This window comes from Aricia agestis, chromosome 11 (assembly GCF_905147365.1).
Source record: "Aricia agestis chromosome 11, ilAriAges1.1, whole genome shotgun sequence".
NCBI lineage: Eukaryota > Metazoa > Arthropoda > Insecta > Lepidoptera > Lycaenidae > Aricia > Aricia agestis.
Window position 1 is genome coordinate 14863945 of NC_056416.1, and position 19250 is coordinate 14883194.

The 19250-nt window shown below is 35.5% G+C and overlaps 1 protein-coding gene across 8 annotated transcripts in view; it reads right to left on the reverse strand.

Annotated features, from left to right (window-relative positions):
* LOC121731844 (disintegrin and metalloproteinase domain-containing protein 11) overlaps positions 1-19250 on the reverse strand; it is a 303738-nt gene that overhangs the window by 23302 nt on the left and 261186 nt on the right. For all 8 annotated transcript variants that reach the window (XM_042121518.1, XM_042121513.1, XM_042121512.1 and 5 more), the window contains 2 exons: positions 10013-10152; positions 1021-1234 (listed from right to left, as the gene is read on the reverse strand). In XM_042121518.1, the coding sequence (XP_041977452.1) occupies positions 1021-1234; positions 10013-10152 (354 nt within the window). The remainder of the gene's footprint in view (positions 1-1020; positions 1235-10012; positions 10153-19250) is intronic.

The window sequence follows — 19250 nt, forward strand, 5'->3', positions numbered from 1 at the left end:
CCATACGGATGCCCGGATCGGCAATTTGTATGGGTATGAAGATTTTTGACGGTTTCAAGCACGTTTCAAGGATAACGGTGTTTACACTAACACACGATTCTGACTTTATGGAGGTAAATATTGTATATTATTATTTCATATCCTGATAAAAGTCCATCTGAGAAGCAACTTGCAACTCGCTTTGATAACCACGGTAAAACGTACGATGTGTCAGTTACATCTAGCTATATGACTTTCTCAACTCAACCATCGCAAATCACCCGACCACTAAAACATTTCGAGCTGAATCCCGTAAATACAGCATAAACCTGCGCCCAGAGCATTTTATGAGAAGTCGGATACAGATTCTGTCCGCGATAAAGTCTCGCGATGGAGCTAGCGATAAACGGGTCGCAGTAAAAAATCCCTTCTGTTTGATATTCAGCGGGTGAGTGGAATAACGGAGGTAATTGGACAGCAGAAGGTCGCGCGGTACGTGCTCCGTGCCGCTTTGTACTAAAATAGTTAATTATATTCGCGCGAATTTCAGCATCATCAGCTGGTCAGAACTTGTATCAAACATCTAAATTCTAGAGTACTGGGATCGCAGCAAGTAAAACAAGTACTGTCTAACTATTATATTGATTTATGCAGCTACTACATATTATTTCATATATATTCTGGTTAGATCTACATTCGTAGCGAAATATGGGCTGTTGTTATACGAGAATTGATTACTATCAGTCAAACTCTCGTATATAAACAGTCTACCCACCAACTTAGTAGGCTAATACAAGACTACAGTTTAATGTTATCATACTCATCCTAGCAACGATAAAGAACTAAAAATTGATAATATCAACAGATCCTTCGAAACGTTAGGGTAGATTTTTTTGATGACTTATTGCCTCCGTTATTGACGCCGCACTGAGACCTAATAAGTAAGAATGTAACTTAAACTATTCCTAAGCTAAATAGCTTATTGCGTGCTTCATCTTTGGACAAGTAAAACTTGTTAAAATGTAACTTGAAGAAACTCACCAAATCCGCGATATTGGCGACCTGTATCGCGTCATGGACGACCTCCGCTCTGGAGCTGCCGTTGCGGCGGTCGAACATCGCCTTGTCTATGACGAGTGCGGTCTCTATGTACTTGGTGGTCTCCCGCACGTCGCGCCGCCGCCGCCGCAGTGTGCGCAGACCCGCGTGCTGCCACCACCGCCACGCGCGCTCCTCCTTCACTTTTGATGGGTTCCTGGTAACAAAGATGGGTGGGTAGGTAAGAGAGATGGTAAATTTCATTTTTATTTAGGTGTCCGGCTCCCTAAAAACTGCTTTATGCAGACCCCAATATTTACAGGGGTAGGGGAAATTTTGTTCCAAGAAGAAAAAAAACTCAAGAAACCAAAAGTTCATTTAACACTCCTCAAGGCCTTTGCAATGTTAGAGAGTAAAAATTGCAACTTTGTGTTAGTGAGGTAAGATTACAGTTATAATATAAAGACAAAATCTTATATTAATGTTTGCGCTAAACACCGTGACACGAGAATTTTATATTCTCGTGTCACGGTGTTTAGCGCGAACTCCAAAACGGATCAACCGATTGTAATGAAATTTTGTATGGCCTGAAAATAGGTTTTAACTACTTTTTATATATAATATGGCAAACAACGTTTACTGGGTTAGCTAGTATATTATAAACGATTATTGAAATATTAACCACCTAAAGCAATTGAAATTCTATACAAATTATAAGGTACTTTTAAATTTCCGCATATAACTGCGCCAAAGTATCATTAATCACCATAACAGGGTCATTTCCCCTCCTAATTACTTAGTGTCCGACGATTTTATTATCTGTGAATTCGGGAACAATGTGCACTGGGCTTTCGGGCTTAGAAAACCCAGCTTAACGTTATCACTTATCAGCCATAACTCCAAATCCACGTCCTAACCTGCCCCTCATTAGAGGAGTGCCAATAGGCATTAAAATTAACGCCGCTTCAATCTTTCGGAAATGACATACTAATGGAGGGACATATTTGAATTAAAATGTACTGGATCGTGTTTGGTAGATTCGGCAAAATAATCTGTAAGATTTTTTGACTTCAAGTCTCGATATAATAAAACTATCATAAGCTACGTCTCTGAAAATAAACACTGATATTTTTTTATGTTTTGTTGCATTATTTTAATATATAGTATATATACGTGCTGCTGTATGTATATATATATATATATATATATATATATATATATAGCATATTATGATACAGTAGCACGAAGAAATACGTTTAATAGTGACTATGTATGTTTATGTCTTGATGACTTAAGAGGCGAGAAATAGCTAGCCGTTAAACTTGAAAGAGTTTTAAACAGGCGACGAAATTTAACAATAAGATGGTGTGAGATAAGCTCTCGTCTTTACAGTGTCATAAAGCTAAAACCTAAAAATGAGTGCTAGTATACTAGTCCATATCTATTTACCGAAAGCTACAGCTAATAACAGACTTATGTATTTAAATGGTGGTAAACTGAATGTGCTGGTGAGGTCAATTACAAACCTCTTAATGAGGAAACGCATTAACAATTTTTTTACGAAATATTACAGGATCGTATACAAGTAGCTTTATAACAATTGTTTATTTCATTTAAAGAAGCGGACGAGTGACAAAACATAACGACTGTCCACGTCTGTTTAGAGTCACATTGTTTTTGTCATCTCTGGAACCGTTTAGACCGGCTGCTCACTTCATTTGTCACTGCGATCCTTAATAAATTATGTCGCGCGAGGGCCGACGTATGAGGAGAGAGAGAAAGAGGGGGGAAAGAGGGGAAGAGAATGGGAAGCTTGCAAAAAACTGACGAGCGACAGCGACAAAACATTATGAACACCACTTATATGAGGTGTTGGAAAACATGCGGTCGACATTGATGGAACTTTCGTAAGTTCCATCAATTTAATCGGCAAAATTATATAAAGGTATTGTAAATTAACGACAATTTTTTATTATCTTAAATAATAATATTTTATTGGATATAATTATCCTGTATACTAAGCATTTTATTACAGTTTCTTTAGAGTAGTATCTTGCCAATGTAGGGACGTGTTCAGCAAGATTTTGCAGGACAACATTTTTCGGGGAAAAACAATAAATATATCATGTTTTGCGGATAGTACTGTTAATAGAAGTTAAAATATATTGAAAGAATAAGCGAAGTATCATACATCTAAGCTAGCGAGTAATTTACTCATACAATGTAACTAATTTTCTAGATATTACACAAATAAATCTTGAAAAACAAAGGGTCGAAAAACGCGAGATACAAGGGACGGGCAGACCTTAGTCCTGGGAATTAATACCTCGCATTAAGTTATACCACACACTCCGGTCCATTGTGAGGGAAATTATGATTAAAATGTACGTTAAATTGGGTTCGGGGACCAGGGACAATGGAGGTTGTCTCCGAGTTGACCGACCGAGACGTCTTATGCTCCAGTAACCACCGGCCAAGAATTTACAGAGGTTTATTGTAACTGTATATAAATTATGTTACATTATATTTATGTGAAGTTAGAAGCAAGATATATGACTAAACTTCTCATCTCAAAAAGCTACGAAGCTTTACTGATGAGCCTCGTGGCTAAAAAGTTAAACATTTATTTCATTTCGACATTTCCAAGAATGAATACTTTCTTGATTACAAGCATTTTTTTTCTAAGGTAGTCGTAAATTTTCTAAATAAATAAAAAATACTAAAACACCTAATTGCCTGAGGAGTTTACCCATTGAAGCAGTATAAAAAAAGAGCTTCCATCCTGCAAAATATCGAAACGGAATGAAAAATTCATCCTACTTATAATCCAATCTACCAAAAACCCATGTTTTCGGAAAATAAATAAGTATTCAAAAGTATTTACGTAATTTAACTTTTAAACTCATCTTTAAACTCAAAACCATTCCCAACAAATGAAAATGCGTTAAACTGTTTTAAAATCAACATAAATTTGCGAAAGAACAAACAATATAGCCCATCAGCAGTATGCTAATAGCTACTCAATTCATATAACGAAACACCCTCCGATAAAATGTATTCAACAAGTTGTTACACTGATTTGCATGCCATTACAACTAATTACTGTTACAGTACCAACAACTATTTATGGCACAAACTAGGAGGGTAAAAGCTCCAATTATTTTAGCCTGGTTAAAGTTTTGTATAACGTGCTAAATAGTGCTTTTAGCTAAACAGAAAAGTAATGGAAGTAACTGGTTAAAGCTAAAAAATATAATGTGATAAGTAATTGTGTGTGTGTGTGTGTGTGTGTGAAAAATGTGTTTGTTTGAAATAGGCTCTCGCATCAGTTCAATCGATCAGCCCCATAAATGAGGAGTTTAATGTTTACTTGATATAATCAGACTAAATAACGTAGGTTTGCCTGACTATGAATCAATTTCACCTAATAACATGCATTCAATGCAGCACACCATAGAATAGTTGTAGCTTAAGGGGCCCCGAAACGGTTAAACGGTTTGATTCAAACCTTACGCGTTTGAATCAAACCGTTAAACCTGGCCGCCACACCGACTAGGACCTCACCGTTCAAAACATTAATATTATTATTATGTAATTTATAAAACATGTAATTTATAAAACAATAAATATATATTTATTTATTATATGCATAATATATTATAGTCTATTCTACTAAGTATATATATTACTTTAAATATTAAAAAAAAAAAAAAAGTGTCCATGGCGTGATGGACCACAATTAATCAAAATTCATAATATTATTTCAATTATCCTTGGTGCGAAAAATCTAAATAATAAAATAACAAAAAAAGGATATGGACGAACAGTCCATAGACCGCCACAATTTTATAATAAAAAATAAAAAAAAACCTTACGCGTTTGATGCTACCGTTTGACCTCGGTTTGAACGGTTTGTCAAACGACACTGCATAGTTTTTTTCAATACGCGCCGTCAAGTACACGTCTTGTGGCGCAGACAAGATGCCCTCGAACAAGGATCGCGACTTCTTTATGTTTATAACGTTAATGTCCTGCATGGAAAGCCAGAAAAATAAAAAAACGAAATAGGTTACACTGGACACTGTATCGGAGTGACGAATGTAACAAAGAGGACATTATGATAACTATTACGTATGACGTGTGACGTCACAGTATCGGACACGCCGGTGTATCCTCATCCCAGTTTCATCCCGGCTTTGTGCGGCGCCCCGCGTAAATCATTCAGCGGAACCCAATTTGTTAGCGGGATGAAAGGGCTTTCATATTCAACCTGCGATCCCTAAACGTATTACCCTTTATTGTGAGTTATTTTGGATATATTATAGACTATTGAAATGGACTCGTTGACTTTGCTAAATGTTGTTGGAAATCTTATTTTGAAATATCAGTTTGACTATGAAAATATTTGTTACGTTTCTCCGTTTTAATATAACGGGAATTTAATATTTTTTTAATTTATATAATATTTAAGGTCGCTTTTTAACAACAAAGGTCATTAACGACCACAATAATTAACAGTAGAAGACAATAGAACTTAAAATGTAACAAATAGGTACATCTAAACTAATTTATAAACATCAATCATTTTCAAAAATTTTAAGGTCTGATCACAGCCATTTTTACTTCAACATTTTTTAAGACACTTTGGTAAACAACATAATTGTTTTTCTCCATTGTAACCTGAGCATTCCACTAAAAGATGAGAGACACTCATATCTTGCCCACACTTACATTTATTCTTTTCATCTTTTGTTATTAAATGTATGTGTGAGAAGTTAGTGTGTCCAATGCGAAGTCTCGTAATTACAACTTGATCTTTTCTGTTGAATGAAATGGGGGACTCTTCAAAAATAGAATTTGTAATATTTATTAATTTACTAGTCTTATCAGTTTTCCAATAATCATCCCTTTAAAAGAAAAAATACAAAGTCCAAAATAAAAGTTGTACAAATTCATTTGCTACAATATAATACTTTGGACACTACTACATGTAAAAATTAAACACTGTACCAGCCATAGACATAATATATACCTAAAGACCAACAAAGAGTGCGAGAGAGAAGAAAATCCTTTATGGAATTATAACAAGATGAAAAGAGAGAGGCAGTCTAATGAAAATTGTAACAACTTTTATTTGACAGGTCGTCAAAAGTCGTCAATCGTTTTTATGCCCTTTCGGTATTTGCAATTTATTATTTAAATCGTATGTTATTTTCAACAAATACTATTATATATAACAATAATAACTTGTGCTGTGAGTGATTGCAGTGTAAATCATAGGAATAATCCTGAAAAATATACATTTCACCCGTAATTAATCTTCATGTCCTAATTGCTACGATGTGTTTATTTTTGCTATATTCTGGTCTTTAGTTCTCTATTTCAAATAAAATATTGTGAATCCTCCCTTTTACTTTCATATTTTGCGTAACTAAAGGTACTATTGTTCCTATATTACACAAATTTTGAAGAAAAATTTTTCATCAAAATTTCTTACATATACGCTAGTGCTTGAATCAAATTTATCGATATGCTTATCGATATTTTACAATGACATAAATCTAAAATAAAAATCATTTACCTTTATATTTATCACCTTAAGCCCGGCCGCACATTATCCGAAATTTCTGATCAGAAAAATTCGGACGCCCGGCGGAACGCACTCTGTTCATACATTTTGTTGTAGACCCATCATACTAAAAGAATTTCTGACGTGTCAAAATGTATGAGCGGGGCGGGGCGACCGAATTTTAGTGATCACAAATTCGGATAATGTGCGGCCGGACTAAAGGGACATATTATCTTATTTTAACTAATAGTATATTATAATATAGCTAATATAATATAACTACTATAATATAGAGTGACTCTAAAACTAGAGGAAGGTTTATATTTATATATCATAATCATTTGTTTTACAGATTCCCTCAAGATCCTCTAATAAGAGGAAAATGGCTGAAATTAATTGGGCGTGTTGGTTGGAATCCCAAGAAAAATTCAACAATATGTAGCAAACATTTCATTGAAAATTTTTAAAGAAAAAGTAGAATAAATACTATTTTGGTTAAAGGAGCTATCCCAACTTTATTTGTGCCAGTAAGTTTGACATACTGTTGCACTTGTTACTGAAGCAATTATTAAAAATAAGCAATTATAAGCAATTAATGCTTTTTAGTTTATTTAAGATTATACTTATATGAACTAAAAAGTATTAAATAATCCTTATTCTGTACTCAATCTTCATAATTTTGAAGTCGGTACCAGTCCTAAGTATATAAGTTGCTGTTATACCTATTCTGTCAGAGAACTGGCGATTAGGTTAGCTGGTACCGATTGCAAAATAATGAAGATTGAGAATAGAATTATACTGAGTACAGAATAAGAATTATTTAATACTTTTTAGTTCATTTAAGTATAATATTACTATTGTCATTGCCTTGGAAGTCGGTTTTAATTTTTTGTTTAAAAATAATAATTTTACTCATTTTAGCTGTCCTTAACGTTTTCTATACTTACAGTTGGTGTTTTAAAAAATCAAAATCAAAATTGCTTTATTTCTGAACAAATCTAAAATAAAATATATTTTCAGAATACATGGTGCCTACCACCGGTTCGGTAACTAAGTCGACGAGAAGAACCGGCGTAAGAAACTCGCACGCCCACTTTTTACCAAAAAAAGTGAGAAAAAAAATTATCTTTTAAAACAAAATTTACAATGCTGTAACTAAAAATTATACAATGTAAACATAGATAGATACATAATAATTGTAAGTCATGTAGAAGTAGCCTTGCAAGCAGTCATTCAGCATTCTACTCCCAAGATGTGCCATCAATTATGAAATCATTTTGGCTTTGGCACAAAACGTTCTTTGACTACTTTTTTAAATTTATTAATCGAAAGATTTTGAACGTTTTCTGGGACCACATGTTCCAATTTGAATATCAAGGAGTCACTTCGATTTCTCATTGTTTCCATCACCAGACCACCACTTTTGTGAACATGATACCTACTCGAAACAATACAATGTACAGCAAAAGAAAAAATTTGAAAATCGGTTCATAAACGGCGGAGTAATCGTTGAACATACATAAAAATATATCCACAGGCGAACGTCTAGACTCCTCCTGTTTGGAAGTCTGTTCAAAATAATTGTAATAAAATATTATGATATTTTATAATATGTATTTAATTTAAGAATAAAATATAATATACTATGTGTGTTGTTTACTTTCAACGTTTACTTTCAATGTAAGGACTGATTTACCAGATAGATTTTACCTGAGTAATAAATAAGTAACTTTATAATGTGATATGTGTAAATTATTTACCCATATAAGAACCTCATGTCATAACATATCCGACGATTGAAAAATCATTCCAAAAAAAAAATGTGTATCGACTTTTCAATCGTCACCTTTTTTTGCCAATTAAAATTTATGATACCTAATTTGAAATACAAATCTATCAAAGTTGCATATTATTTATTTCTTATAGAAACTCAGGTAAAATAACTCGAACGGACTAAACTATCGATAGCAAAATACTATACTATCGATAGTAAAATATACATCACTAGCACACGCACACATTGACAGATCAAAAATGGTCACGCATTTTCGAGTTGTCAGGTGGTCTTTACGACAGTATATATTATGTCTATGGTACCAGCACTTTCTTTTTTTTTAAATCTTCAATCAAAACGCGATTCCATGAAATATTCATAATAATAGACAAAGAGTTTTTATTTTCAGCCAGTATTTTTGATCCCGTCATTACCATAGTCTAATTTGAATTTATTCTGCGTATCAAATTCGGGGAATATATTTTCAATTTCAAAGGAAAAAACTAGAGTTAAATAAAATAAAAGAGCCGAGAACTAAAAATTCAAACATATTCCGATGCTTGTTGAAGTTATAAAACAATCGCAAACAATTTTTCTATGCGCCGGATTCATCAGGGAAAGTTTTTGTTAGCGCTTGGACATTCCAAAAATAAACTGTTCGCGAAAAACTTTTTCTAACTGCATTATTCAAGAAATTTGTTTAAAAGTCACTGAGAAATTTTTTACTCAATTTTATACGGATGTTTGCAAATATGTTTTCTTGTTAACTGAGATATTAGAATATTTCTTGCTTTATAATAATTTAATTATTTTTTTTGTTTTAGTATTTATAGTCTGTCAAGTGGCAACATCATAGTGTCATCCCTTTTTCCTTAAGTATATTGATTTGAAAGGGATGACACTACGATGTTACCACTTTTTAATTTCTTCACTTTTTTGACTGACTATATCTATTGTTTCACTTATTTACGGCATAGCAGCCACTAACACTCATTATTTCACAAAAAAAAACAAAGTTTTAAATTTTCGGTTCCATTTTCAGACCATTATTAAAACGTTCCAAAGTGATATATTTTGAAAATGGAATGTGCATTGTGCGTGACATGTGGCGGGTGAAATGGTACCAACATAAAAAAATACTAACATCATTGTGAAATATCGGAACCAATTTATCAGAATGTCCTAATTCTACAATGTTAGCTGTCCGATTCTATCTTTTAATATTAGGTACGGTACCTGTGCCTATAAATTATAATATGGTATCTGTATTAGTTAATATTATTTATTTTCAGGGAAACGTACTAATACCATTAGTAACCTACTTTAACAAGTTTTAAAAAAGTAGTAAGATAATAATAATTATTATCAAAGGTCGAATACCTTTGATTTTTTTATTGACTATAATAACATTTTCCCTTTAATTGCGCATCAACACTACACATTTTGCTTACAAATTAAACTAGCACCTACGTATCATTTGTATTTATAATAATTACTGTACCTTTTAGATATCAATTTGTTTTTTCTACGGTAGACTAGACAAAGAGTTTCTTGTCCTTTCTCTTTGTCTCTGCAATCTGTTAGCATTTCTATTCGACCATTTAATACTGCCATGCAGCCTGCTAGCCCTGCTAGTATCATTGTTAACTTACATGTGCTTAGGGTCATCAGCGAGCGGTGTTTCGAGGTAGGAGACGTGCTTAGTCCGCCTGCTCTTCGGCCTGAACTCCAGCTTGTTAGCACAGCCCTTGTTCGCCTTGGTCCGCGCCTCGAATATCACATGTGGGTGCTTCTGCTGAAACAAGGCGAGATGTGTGTTAAACACTGCCGGTTAACGCAAACAGAAAAGATAAACTGTATAATTTTATGGTCAGTTAACACCTCCATCGTGGATATGGCAGACACAATATAATCTCATTCAATAGATTTTCAATTGTTTTGCGGCAGCCGGCTGCCGCTTGGCGCTTGGGGATTGATGGGTTAAGAATGCAATATGACGCGTTGATCCCATGGACAATATCGACAACTTGTCCAAAAGATTGCATTTGCACTAGCCTCAAAATATAAAAAGGCAGTCCCCGCACAAAATGCACTATTCAATTATGAATAAAATTGTTTTAATATACGTGTGCGTTTGCATTTCTCGGCGCTTCTTAAAGAAAGTATCTCATATGCTACTGCCATCTTTGCCAATCACACATAATATTATCAAATCCTTATTAATTCTGCGTCGTTATAAAAATAATCAGAAGCTATTCGCTAATTGGAACTCGTGTAGAGAGTTAATTAATATTTGTATCAGAATAAGCAAATATCAATGTTTATTGGCAAAATAGGAGCTGTTTGTTAGAGTTATTAGGCCGGAATACTGGCCTTTGATGAGTAAGGAATCCTTTAAGGATTATTGTTTTACAAATTACGCATGACAAGTTCGTAATAGTACCTACGACTATTTAAAATCTTGGTTTGTGTATCTTAATATAAAATCTAATATTATACCTAATAATATGTGGGATGGATTCTGAGTTGTTTGCACATGCCTAGATCTAATGCAGCTTTGGCTGTTTACAATTTATTGCTGGAAGTTGATGAGTGAATTTCATTAAGGCGGATACGATCTAATAATATAATAATTTAATTAATATAAAATATTATAATATGGCACTCCGCCACGTCTATGATGGATAACCAAGATGACGCAAGGTGCTTATAGTATGCACAATGGGCAATTAAACACGAATATTATGCTCCTTATGTTCGCAGTCGCCTGTATAGGTAATTGTCCGTCACAGACCAACGTAAGGCTGCGTTACAACCAGAGATTTTTTGCGACTTGCGAGGAATGTGTTTTTGAGAACCAATAAACGTGGGAGAGCCATGCTTCGGCATGAATGGGCCGGATCGACCGGAGAAATACCACGTTCTCACAGAAAACCGGCGTGAAACAGCGCTTGCACTGTGTTTCGTCGAGTGAGTGAGTTTACTGGAGGCCCAATCCCCTTCCCTATTGCCTTCCCTACCCTCCCCTATTACCCTATTCCCTCTTTAAACGCCGGCAACGCACCTGCAGCTGTTCTGATGCTGCGAGTGTCCATGGGCGACGGAAGTTGCTTTCCATCAGGTGACCCGTTTGCTCGTTTGCCCCCTTATTTCATAAAAAAAAAAAACCAATAGAATGGCTTCATTAACTTGAGCTTTGATCGTAAAAACGCATCTCTCGCAACACATCTCTCGTGGAAACCCAGTCTAAAGAGGCGTTCTCTTTACATCGGTAACATTATTTTCTCTCAATATTTTCACAACACCTTAACATGAATTGAATATTGATCAACAACTTTACATATTCAGCAATCGCTTGCAATGTAACGAATATAGAAACTCCGAAATTCGCAACTTGTTTGTGAAGTATTTTATATAAAACTTTTGCTTCTATTGGCTAAGCTATAAATTCAACAAGTTCCGCAAACATTTAACGCTCAATATTTTAGTGAGCAAGAGATAGTGCTAGGACGGTTGGAATATCCAAGTATTTTCTGACGTCACAAAATGTTTAACCTAAGAATAAGAAAAACAAGAGGGTCTTGTTCTTCTTATTCTTCTTTAAAAATGGCCTTCCTTGGCGAATAACCGGCATCAGTGATGTACTTTTTTGTTCTATTTTATCCACAATTTTTACAGCGAAGTCACAAATGAAAAATGTGTCGTACATTTTACATTTGTGACTTCGCTGTCAAAATTTGACATAAGTCATAACGTGTATGCTTTACGTCAAACTTTTTAATTTCTACCTTCGCTGTCGAAGCTATTGAAAGCAATTTATTGACTGACAAACTGTCTTCAGTCGCAAGCAACATAATTTTTTGGGTAAATACAAAAAGTAGGCGCGGAAAAAATTGAAAAACATAATTTTCTTTTATTGATAGAACAAACATAATCAATTCCGATATAATTTGATTTCGGCGTTCCACCGCAGATAATGAATAAAATATAGGCATGTGAGCGGAGCCGGAGTGATGAAAGGCCGAACACGAACCCGCTTCCCATTCAGTGTTGCCAGGTGAAGGTAATCTATAAATCGAATTAAAGGCCCAATCACGTTCGGTTTTGCGTGGAGCGGCGGCCGGGCGGGCGCGGGGCGGGCGCGCGGAGCGGGGAGGTGGTAGTAGGTACAAAAGCCGCGTTAGTGATTGAGTGAGGCACCACCCGCCGCGGTCCCGGAATTTATTCTATGATTGCTAAAATTTCAATGCATGAAAGAGGATAAAGAGGTTGAGTGGTGAAAAAATTCTGTACAAACATAGAATAATAACGACGTTTTCATGGAAAAATGCGGTTCCCCGAACGCGATCTTATTGAAGTACTGACCGAGAATTTTTATTTCAGCTTAGATTTTTTTTCGCTGATACGTCCAATTTTTAAAAACGAAAGGGAGAAAAAGTCGTTTTGTACTATTTCCATTTGTGCCGCTCTCGATAAACGATTTCATAGCGCTCGGGCGTAAACAATGATAGTTATTATTATTTATATCTTCATCATCTTTTAATCCTTTACGGGTTTTGTCGCGAAGCACTTTTGTTAATCCCGACGTTTCGGCTGTTTTCCAGCGTGGTCATAGCCTCACGGGTGGACTGGGGTGACAGGCGTCCAAAGTATTACAATCCCCGCGTTCCATTTATAGCGTTAGCGCATTAAACGCGTGCTTGCGTGTGTACGCTTCAATAGAATCTGGGGTTCTCAAAACGCGCGCCTAACGCGCGCTTTAAAACGCCCAATGTGTACCCGCTCTTAGTGATTTAAATATGCGTAACAAACGCGAAAATCTAAAAATCATTAACTGTACCTGAACACTTCATCCATCAGTAAAAATAAAATTCAATACAAATGCAATATAAAGTTTAATTAACATAATGACCGGAATAATATTATAACCTGTAGCTCAGTTCGCGGATTCGTTTGTTAATATTCGTTTGTTTCAGTTTACGATAAAATACCTACAAAATACATCATATTATTTGACATTATCCTACTCAAATATTAATCTTTTTTTCACTTTTGTATGGGCAAGCGCACCAGTGTCGCGAGTTACCCCATATAAAAGTGAAAAAAAAAACTTGGTTTTTCAGCGCTGCACCTTCACACTGACCTCTCTACAAGGAACACGTAGGTACACACCCTTAAGTATTATCTTATCACTTTGTTTTGTTACACCTTGTATATCACTTAATCCGCGGGTAACGCCGCGGGCACAGCTAGTACAATATACAGCTCGACAAGGCTTTAAAGTTTAAATGAACGTGGCGAAAAATGGAACTAACTCTGTTTTCATACAAAAACGTCATTTTTGATAGTTCTTCTTTACCAGCAGCACCCCCGTTCACGTTCATTTAAAGCCTTGTCGAATTTTAGCGGTATATATTATTACTCCAACTGAAAAGTGAAACGCGCTCCGAACGATGGCGGTCATCGGGAAGAGAAATGGCGCCAATTTGGCGGGCGAGCCCGAGAAAGCGCGGGAAATTGGACATTTCTCGCACCCACCCGCGATTTCGCCACACGATTGCCCAACTGTTTTAAAACTGTTGCCGTTAATGGAGCGCCATCGACACTAAAAATGTCCACAAAAATGTCACAGTAGGACATTTTTGTACAAAAGCTTTGCAATCGGTTTGAACGAATACGTATGCGCCGGGTGCCAGGTTGACCAATCGTGTTATGCTATGGGTAATTTAAAGACAAAGATATGGTAAATACTGACAATGAACTTTAATTTCTTAGCTTTAGCCATTGCTGAGAAAAATCGATATCACTACAATCAAATTATCAAGGCGTCGCCTTAATGGAGCGCCATCGACACTAACAATGTCCTACTGTTTTTATACTGTAGGACACTACAGTAGGTCATTTTTGTACGATAGCGTTGCAATCGGTTTGAACTAATTTGTATCAACAGCAAACTTATTCGTATCCACGTGTAAACTTTCTACATTTAGTGAGGTCTTACACGTTTCCGTGGCCTAATGGGTAGACCTTTGGTTCGCACTCTTAGAGGGTGCAGGTTCGAACCCGGGTGGAGGTGTGTACCTATGAGACATTTTCCGATCTCAAGTACATAATACGGACGCTTGTACGGTGAAGAAAAACATCGTGAGGAAACCCGCACATAGTTGGTCCCCAGACGTATTGACTAGTTCTTCCCTCTGGGCTAGGCCGCCTATGATGCGAGAATGCCGTATGCGCTTGGGCAACCATACGGATATTTAAAAATCTTGTCCACTCCAGTTTTTAAGGAGTGGTTACTTCGCTCTGAAAAATACTGTATAAATCATCCATAACCGATATAAAAGCCTAGTTTTACACGTTTCCTTAGCTTGTTAGGGTTCCGTCTTAGGGTTCAGTAGTCAACCAAGTTTTGTTGATTACAGACTGAACCCTATAACGGAACACTAACGAGCTGATTTTTTGTATATTGATAAATTAATAGTCATATATTGAGTAACATTGTCCTACAAATAAAACAGTCCATATTTTAGGACCATCAATTCAAAGTATGAAATCCTCTCTATCTCTGTTAGCTACCACTTTTGAGATTTTTCGCAAATAAAAATGTTGTTCGTCTTATCAAAATGAAGCAACTCACAAAAAATTAGCTTGATAGTAATAAAAAAAATGTTCTAGGGCTCCCGTACTATAAGATTTAAAATATTTAATTTATTATAGACAATTTAAATTTAAAATCTAGTGAGGAATTATAATCTAGCGCTGTCAGTAATGATAATAATATTGACATTCTGAGAACATTTTTGTACTAGGTATGTACATTACAGTCGCTCGTAAAAATTTATTTGAATTCACACTTGCTGGTGTAAAATTTTTGCCAGTTAAAGTTCAAGGCAGGAAACTCGTCTAATTCATCAGCTCCGAAAATAATGTTCGTTTAAGGCCATTCATAATAAAGGCGGTGGAGAAACATACGTACCGCCGTAAATATGTTCCATATTATGACATCTAATGTTGGCGATATTTCCCTATAAACACCTGGAAAGAGCCAGTCGAATTTCAACCGAATTTCTACAGCGGAAGGTGCATTATTGTTTACAAATCATGTCGAACTCTGTTTTGCTTGTAACGGCTCTAGCCCAATTCTCTTTTTCAGATTTCCCAAACCTGTTCACCAGAATTTCATATAAATTTTATAGATTATACATCGTAGATTTTCTCTGTTTTCCATACAACGAAAGAGGGTATTGTAAAAAACCTATAATGTAAGTATTATGTATATTCAGAGAAGTCGACTCCTAGACAGATGGCGGATCCACGTCATGTGGTCGGCTTATGTCAATTTAAATGTGATCGTTCGGATGGGCGCGACCAAATTACTTAGGTCCGCCATCTGCCTAGGAATCAACTTCTCTGATAGTACAATAGTATCACATTTCACGTTACTTTTGAAAACGGACAATATTTATCTGTTTCTGTGTCTTTATAGCACTGTACTCAGAGACATAATATGCATGGGGCTTATGTAAAAATTTTGAATTAATTCATGAAGCCCTAAGCGGCCGCATCCGGCCGCGATAACAATAGATAAGCTATTGTGTCTCGTTATTCCACGATCGATGGGTTAATTACATTTAAGCTACATTTAAGTAATTAATGTTCCATTCTGAGTGCGGCAGTTACTTATTGTTGAGATTATATTATTTCAAACCTAGTATTAAAATTTTAATAAATCTATATAGGTATATAAAACTCAAAGGTGTCTGACTGACATGGTGATCTATCAACGCACAGCCCAAACCACTGGACCGATAGGGCTGAAATTTGGCATGCAGGTACATATTATGACGTAAGCATCCGCTAAGAAAGGAGTTTGATCAATTCCACCTCCAAGGGGTTAAAATAGGGGATGAAAGTTTGTATATAATAATACTTCTTAACGCGAGCGAAGCCGCGGGAAAAAGCTCGTTAATAATAAACCGCCGTCTCAAGATATCAATAATATTATATTTTTTTGTTTGCACTCCAACAACGACACATTTCTTACACACATTAATAGTTCTGCCATTCTTTGAAGCCTAACATGTATGGTATGTAAGTATGGCGTCATTTTAGCAATATATATCCGGCGAACCCTTTTCTCAACGTCACTAAAGAATATGAGCTCGCGCGATTCAGTCAAACGTGATTTAGGGAAAGGAATAGTGACACAACTTCTTTCAATATAAAGATATTTTTTTTTCAAGATGACTACCGTTGCGCCAAAGTTCGTTTATCGGAGATGTTGAGGGATTAGACGATGTGATGTACGCTACCTAACTTTTATACCTTTGTATATTATTGTATGCTTAATAAAGAATTTGTATTTGTAGTTGTAATTCTTTTTTGCTGTAGTAGGTATTGTTCAACTTAGAGAATACTGCAACTTTCATCAAAATCAGTTCGGTAGTTTTTAAGATACATAATTTAAAAGTCACTTTAGTTTTTTATTGCAGTTTTCGGTTCAATAAATTCGCGTTGTACAGACGGCATAAACGAGCAATCTGGTTCGGCAGCGGTCTGCGGTGTGCCCCGTGCAAATTACTTTTCGCCTGCCCCACGGTTCACTCAAAGCGAATTCTTGTCCGATACCAATCATGTCGAATTCGTCCAAATTGATAGAGCATTTTCAAACACAAGATTGCTTTAGATCAAACGTGCGGTGAGCTTCCGATGGCTAGTACTAGACTACTTAAAGCGTGACTCTCGTAGCATACATTTAATATGCTACGAAGGTCGCGCATAAACTGGTCGCTTTATAATTTATACCAGCTAAAACATTGCTACAAGTGCATATTGCATAAACATGCTTCTTATTCGTGATTTCAGATAATATAATGCAGAATAATACAGTATAAAGTCGTACTCACATGTTGGCCCTAAGCATTGATTTAAAGAACACTGCAGAGAAACGCTACTATATATTATATTGTATTTTTAACCGACTTCCAAAAAACGAGGAGGTTATATTATGTTCTGCTGTAGATATTTTTTTTTGTATTGAGCTAATCGTCATAAAACTGGATTTCAACAACTTGCATTTCTTATATAATTTTGGTGGAAATTTTTGTTTCCACCAAAATTGGGGATTAGATGTTTACGGGAAACTGGTACGACAACCACCACCTAGAAGAGTTAGTTTGTGACAGAATGAAGTGAATGGAGTATTTTTATGCTTCAAGAATCAATGGTATTTTATAAAAACAATGTTTTACACACCCTCTTACGTCCACCAAAATTTACCCACCACAATTGGATTTTGCGAGAAACTACGTGCACTAAAGTTATAGCACATTAACTTAACTTTAAACAAACCAAAACTCTACTGATATTCAAGATAACAACGAATAACGAACGATAGGATAATTTAAGTACACCAAAACTGCATAAAATCGGGGGTTTTGTGATAAAACGGTTTTCTTTAATTTCTGGCTGGAAACTGGTACGACCCAGCCCACAGCCACCTCCTAAACTAGTAAGCGTGTGGCTGAATGAAGTGAATTGCGTTTTTTATGCTTAAGGGATCAATGGTATTTTGTAGAAACAACGTTTCGTAAATCCCATCAAAATTTAAAAATTCTCCGCGACAGACCTAAACTGTGTCATAAAAACTCAACTACAGAAGTTAGTAAAATAAAATTCATATATTATGAAGAGTAACTATATAAAACGACTACTTACATAAAAATAAAAATCTTATCCAGTATCAAGTTTTCTGTTAATCAATCAAGATATTGAGTAAAATGGGTCGGCGACAAGCCACCAAAATCGGAAATCGCCTGTTTATGTTTATTTTCTTGGAAAATAATTATTATTTTTAAAAAATAAGGATAGGCCCAAATTATAAGCGTTATGTCTTACTTTTAAAATCAAAAATGAAAACGATATCTTGAAAAAAAAGGATAGTTTTCAGCCTTACCGCGCAAAAAAGCGGTTTGGGAAGTCCAGTCAAAAATATAACAATGTTAGCATTAGATCAAACCATGCGTTTACAGCGGATATACGATTTCACACAACTCGTCGCTTCACCCAGGTGGACCATAATAATAAATTATTGTTTTGTTTTGACGCATTATAAACCGCAGAGAACAAATCGCGAACAACAAAAACTTCGGCCCATAATGTCAATGCAAACAATAAACGCGCGATAAACACGAACAAGTTATGTCGTCCCGGGCCGCGCGGGAACTGCGCCCCATAGATTACGCCCAGGGCAAAACTGGGAGTACACCACCCGGGGCAAAACTGGGGCCAACACCACCCGGGCAACCGGGGCCAACTCGCCCCAGACTACGCCCCTGTCCGAGAAAATTCATTGCAGTTCGAAAAAGTTTGTAACGGATTATTTTTGTACAAGCAATATTTAATGGATTCGAGTAAAATATTCAAACTTAAAGAAAGTTAGTTCGTAACTTATTTGAATTGATGCAGTTTTAAATTTCGGGTTATAAAGATGTTTTTCTAGCTCGAAATATAAATTTACTAATGTATAAAATTCGCATTACATAACAATGTAGTGCCTACATTTTATAACCATATTTTAAAACTTTTAAATAATATTATGCAAAACCTTTTAATGTTCGTACCGACTATCGCTGCTATGGAAATAGTCGTGGCATTTAGGTGATGAAATTTCAACCACCTCCATACAGCTAACAATTTCAAAAATACCAGTAAACAATAGCTCTGTTTCCATTGTGCTCCAGTAATAAAATTTTGTACCCCCAGCAATATCGTAATGAAAATCCAATATCGTAGATTTTTAGTTAAGTTTTGTGCTAAAATACGATTTTTTTTAAAGGAAATATTTTTTTTCATATTTTATAGTCTGGATGCATACAAAAACGGAGTGTT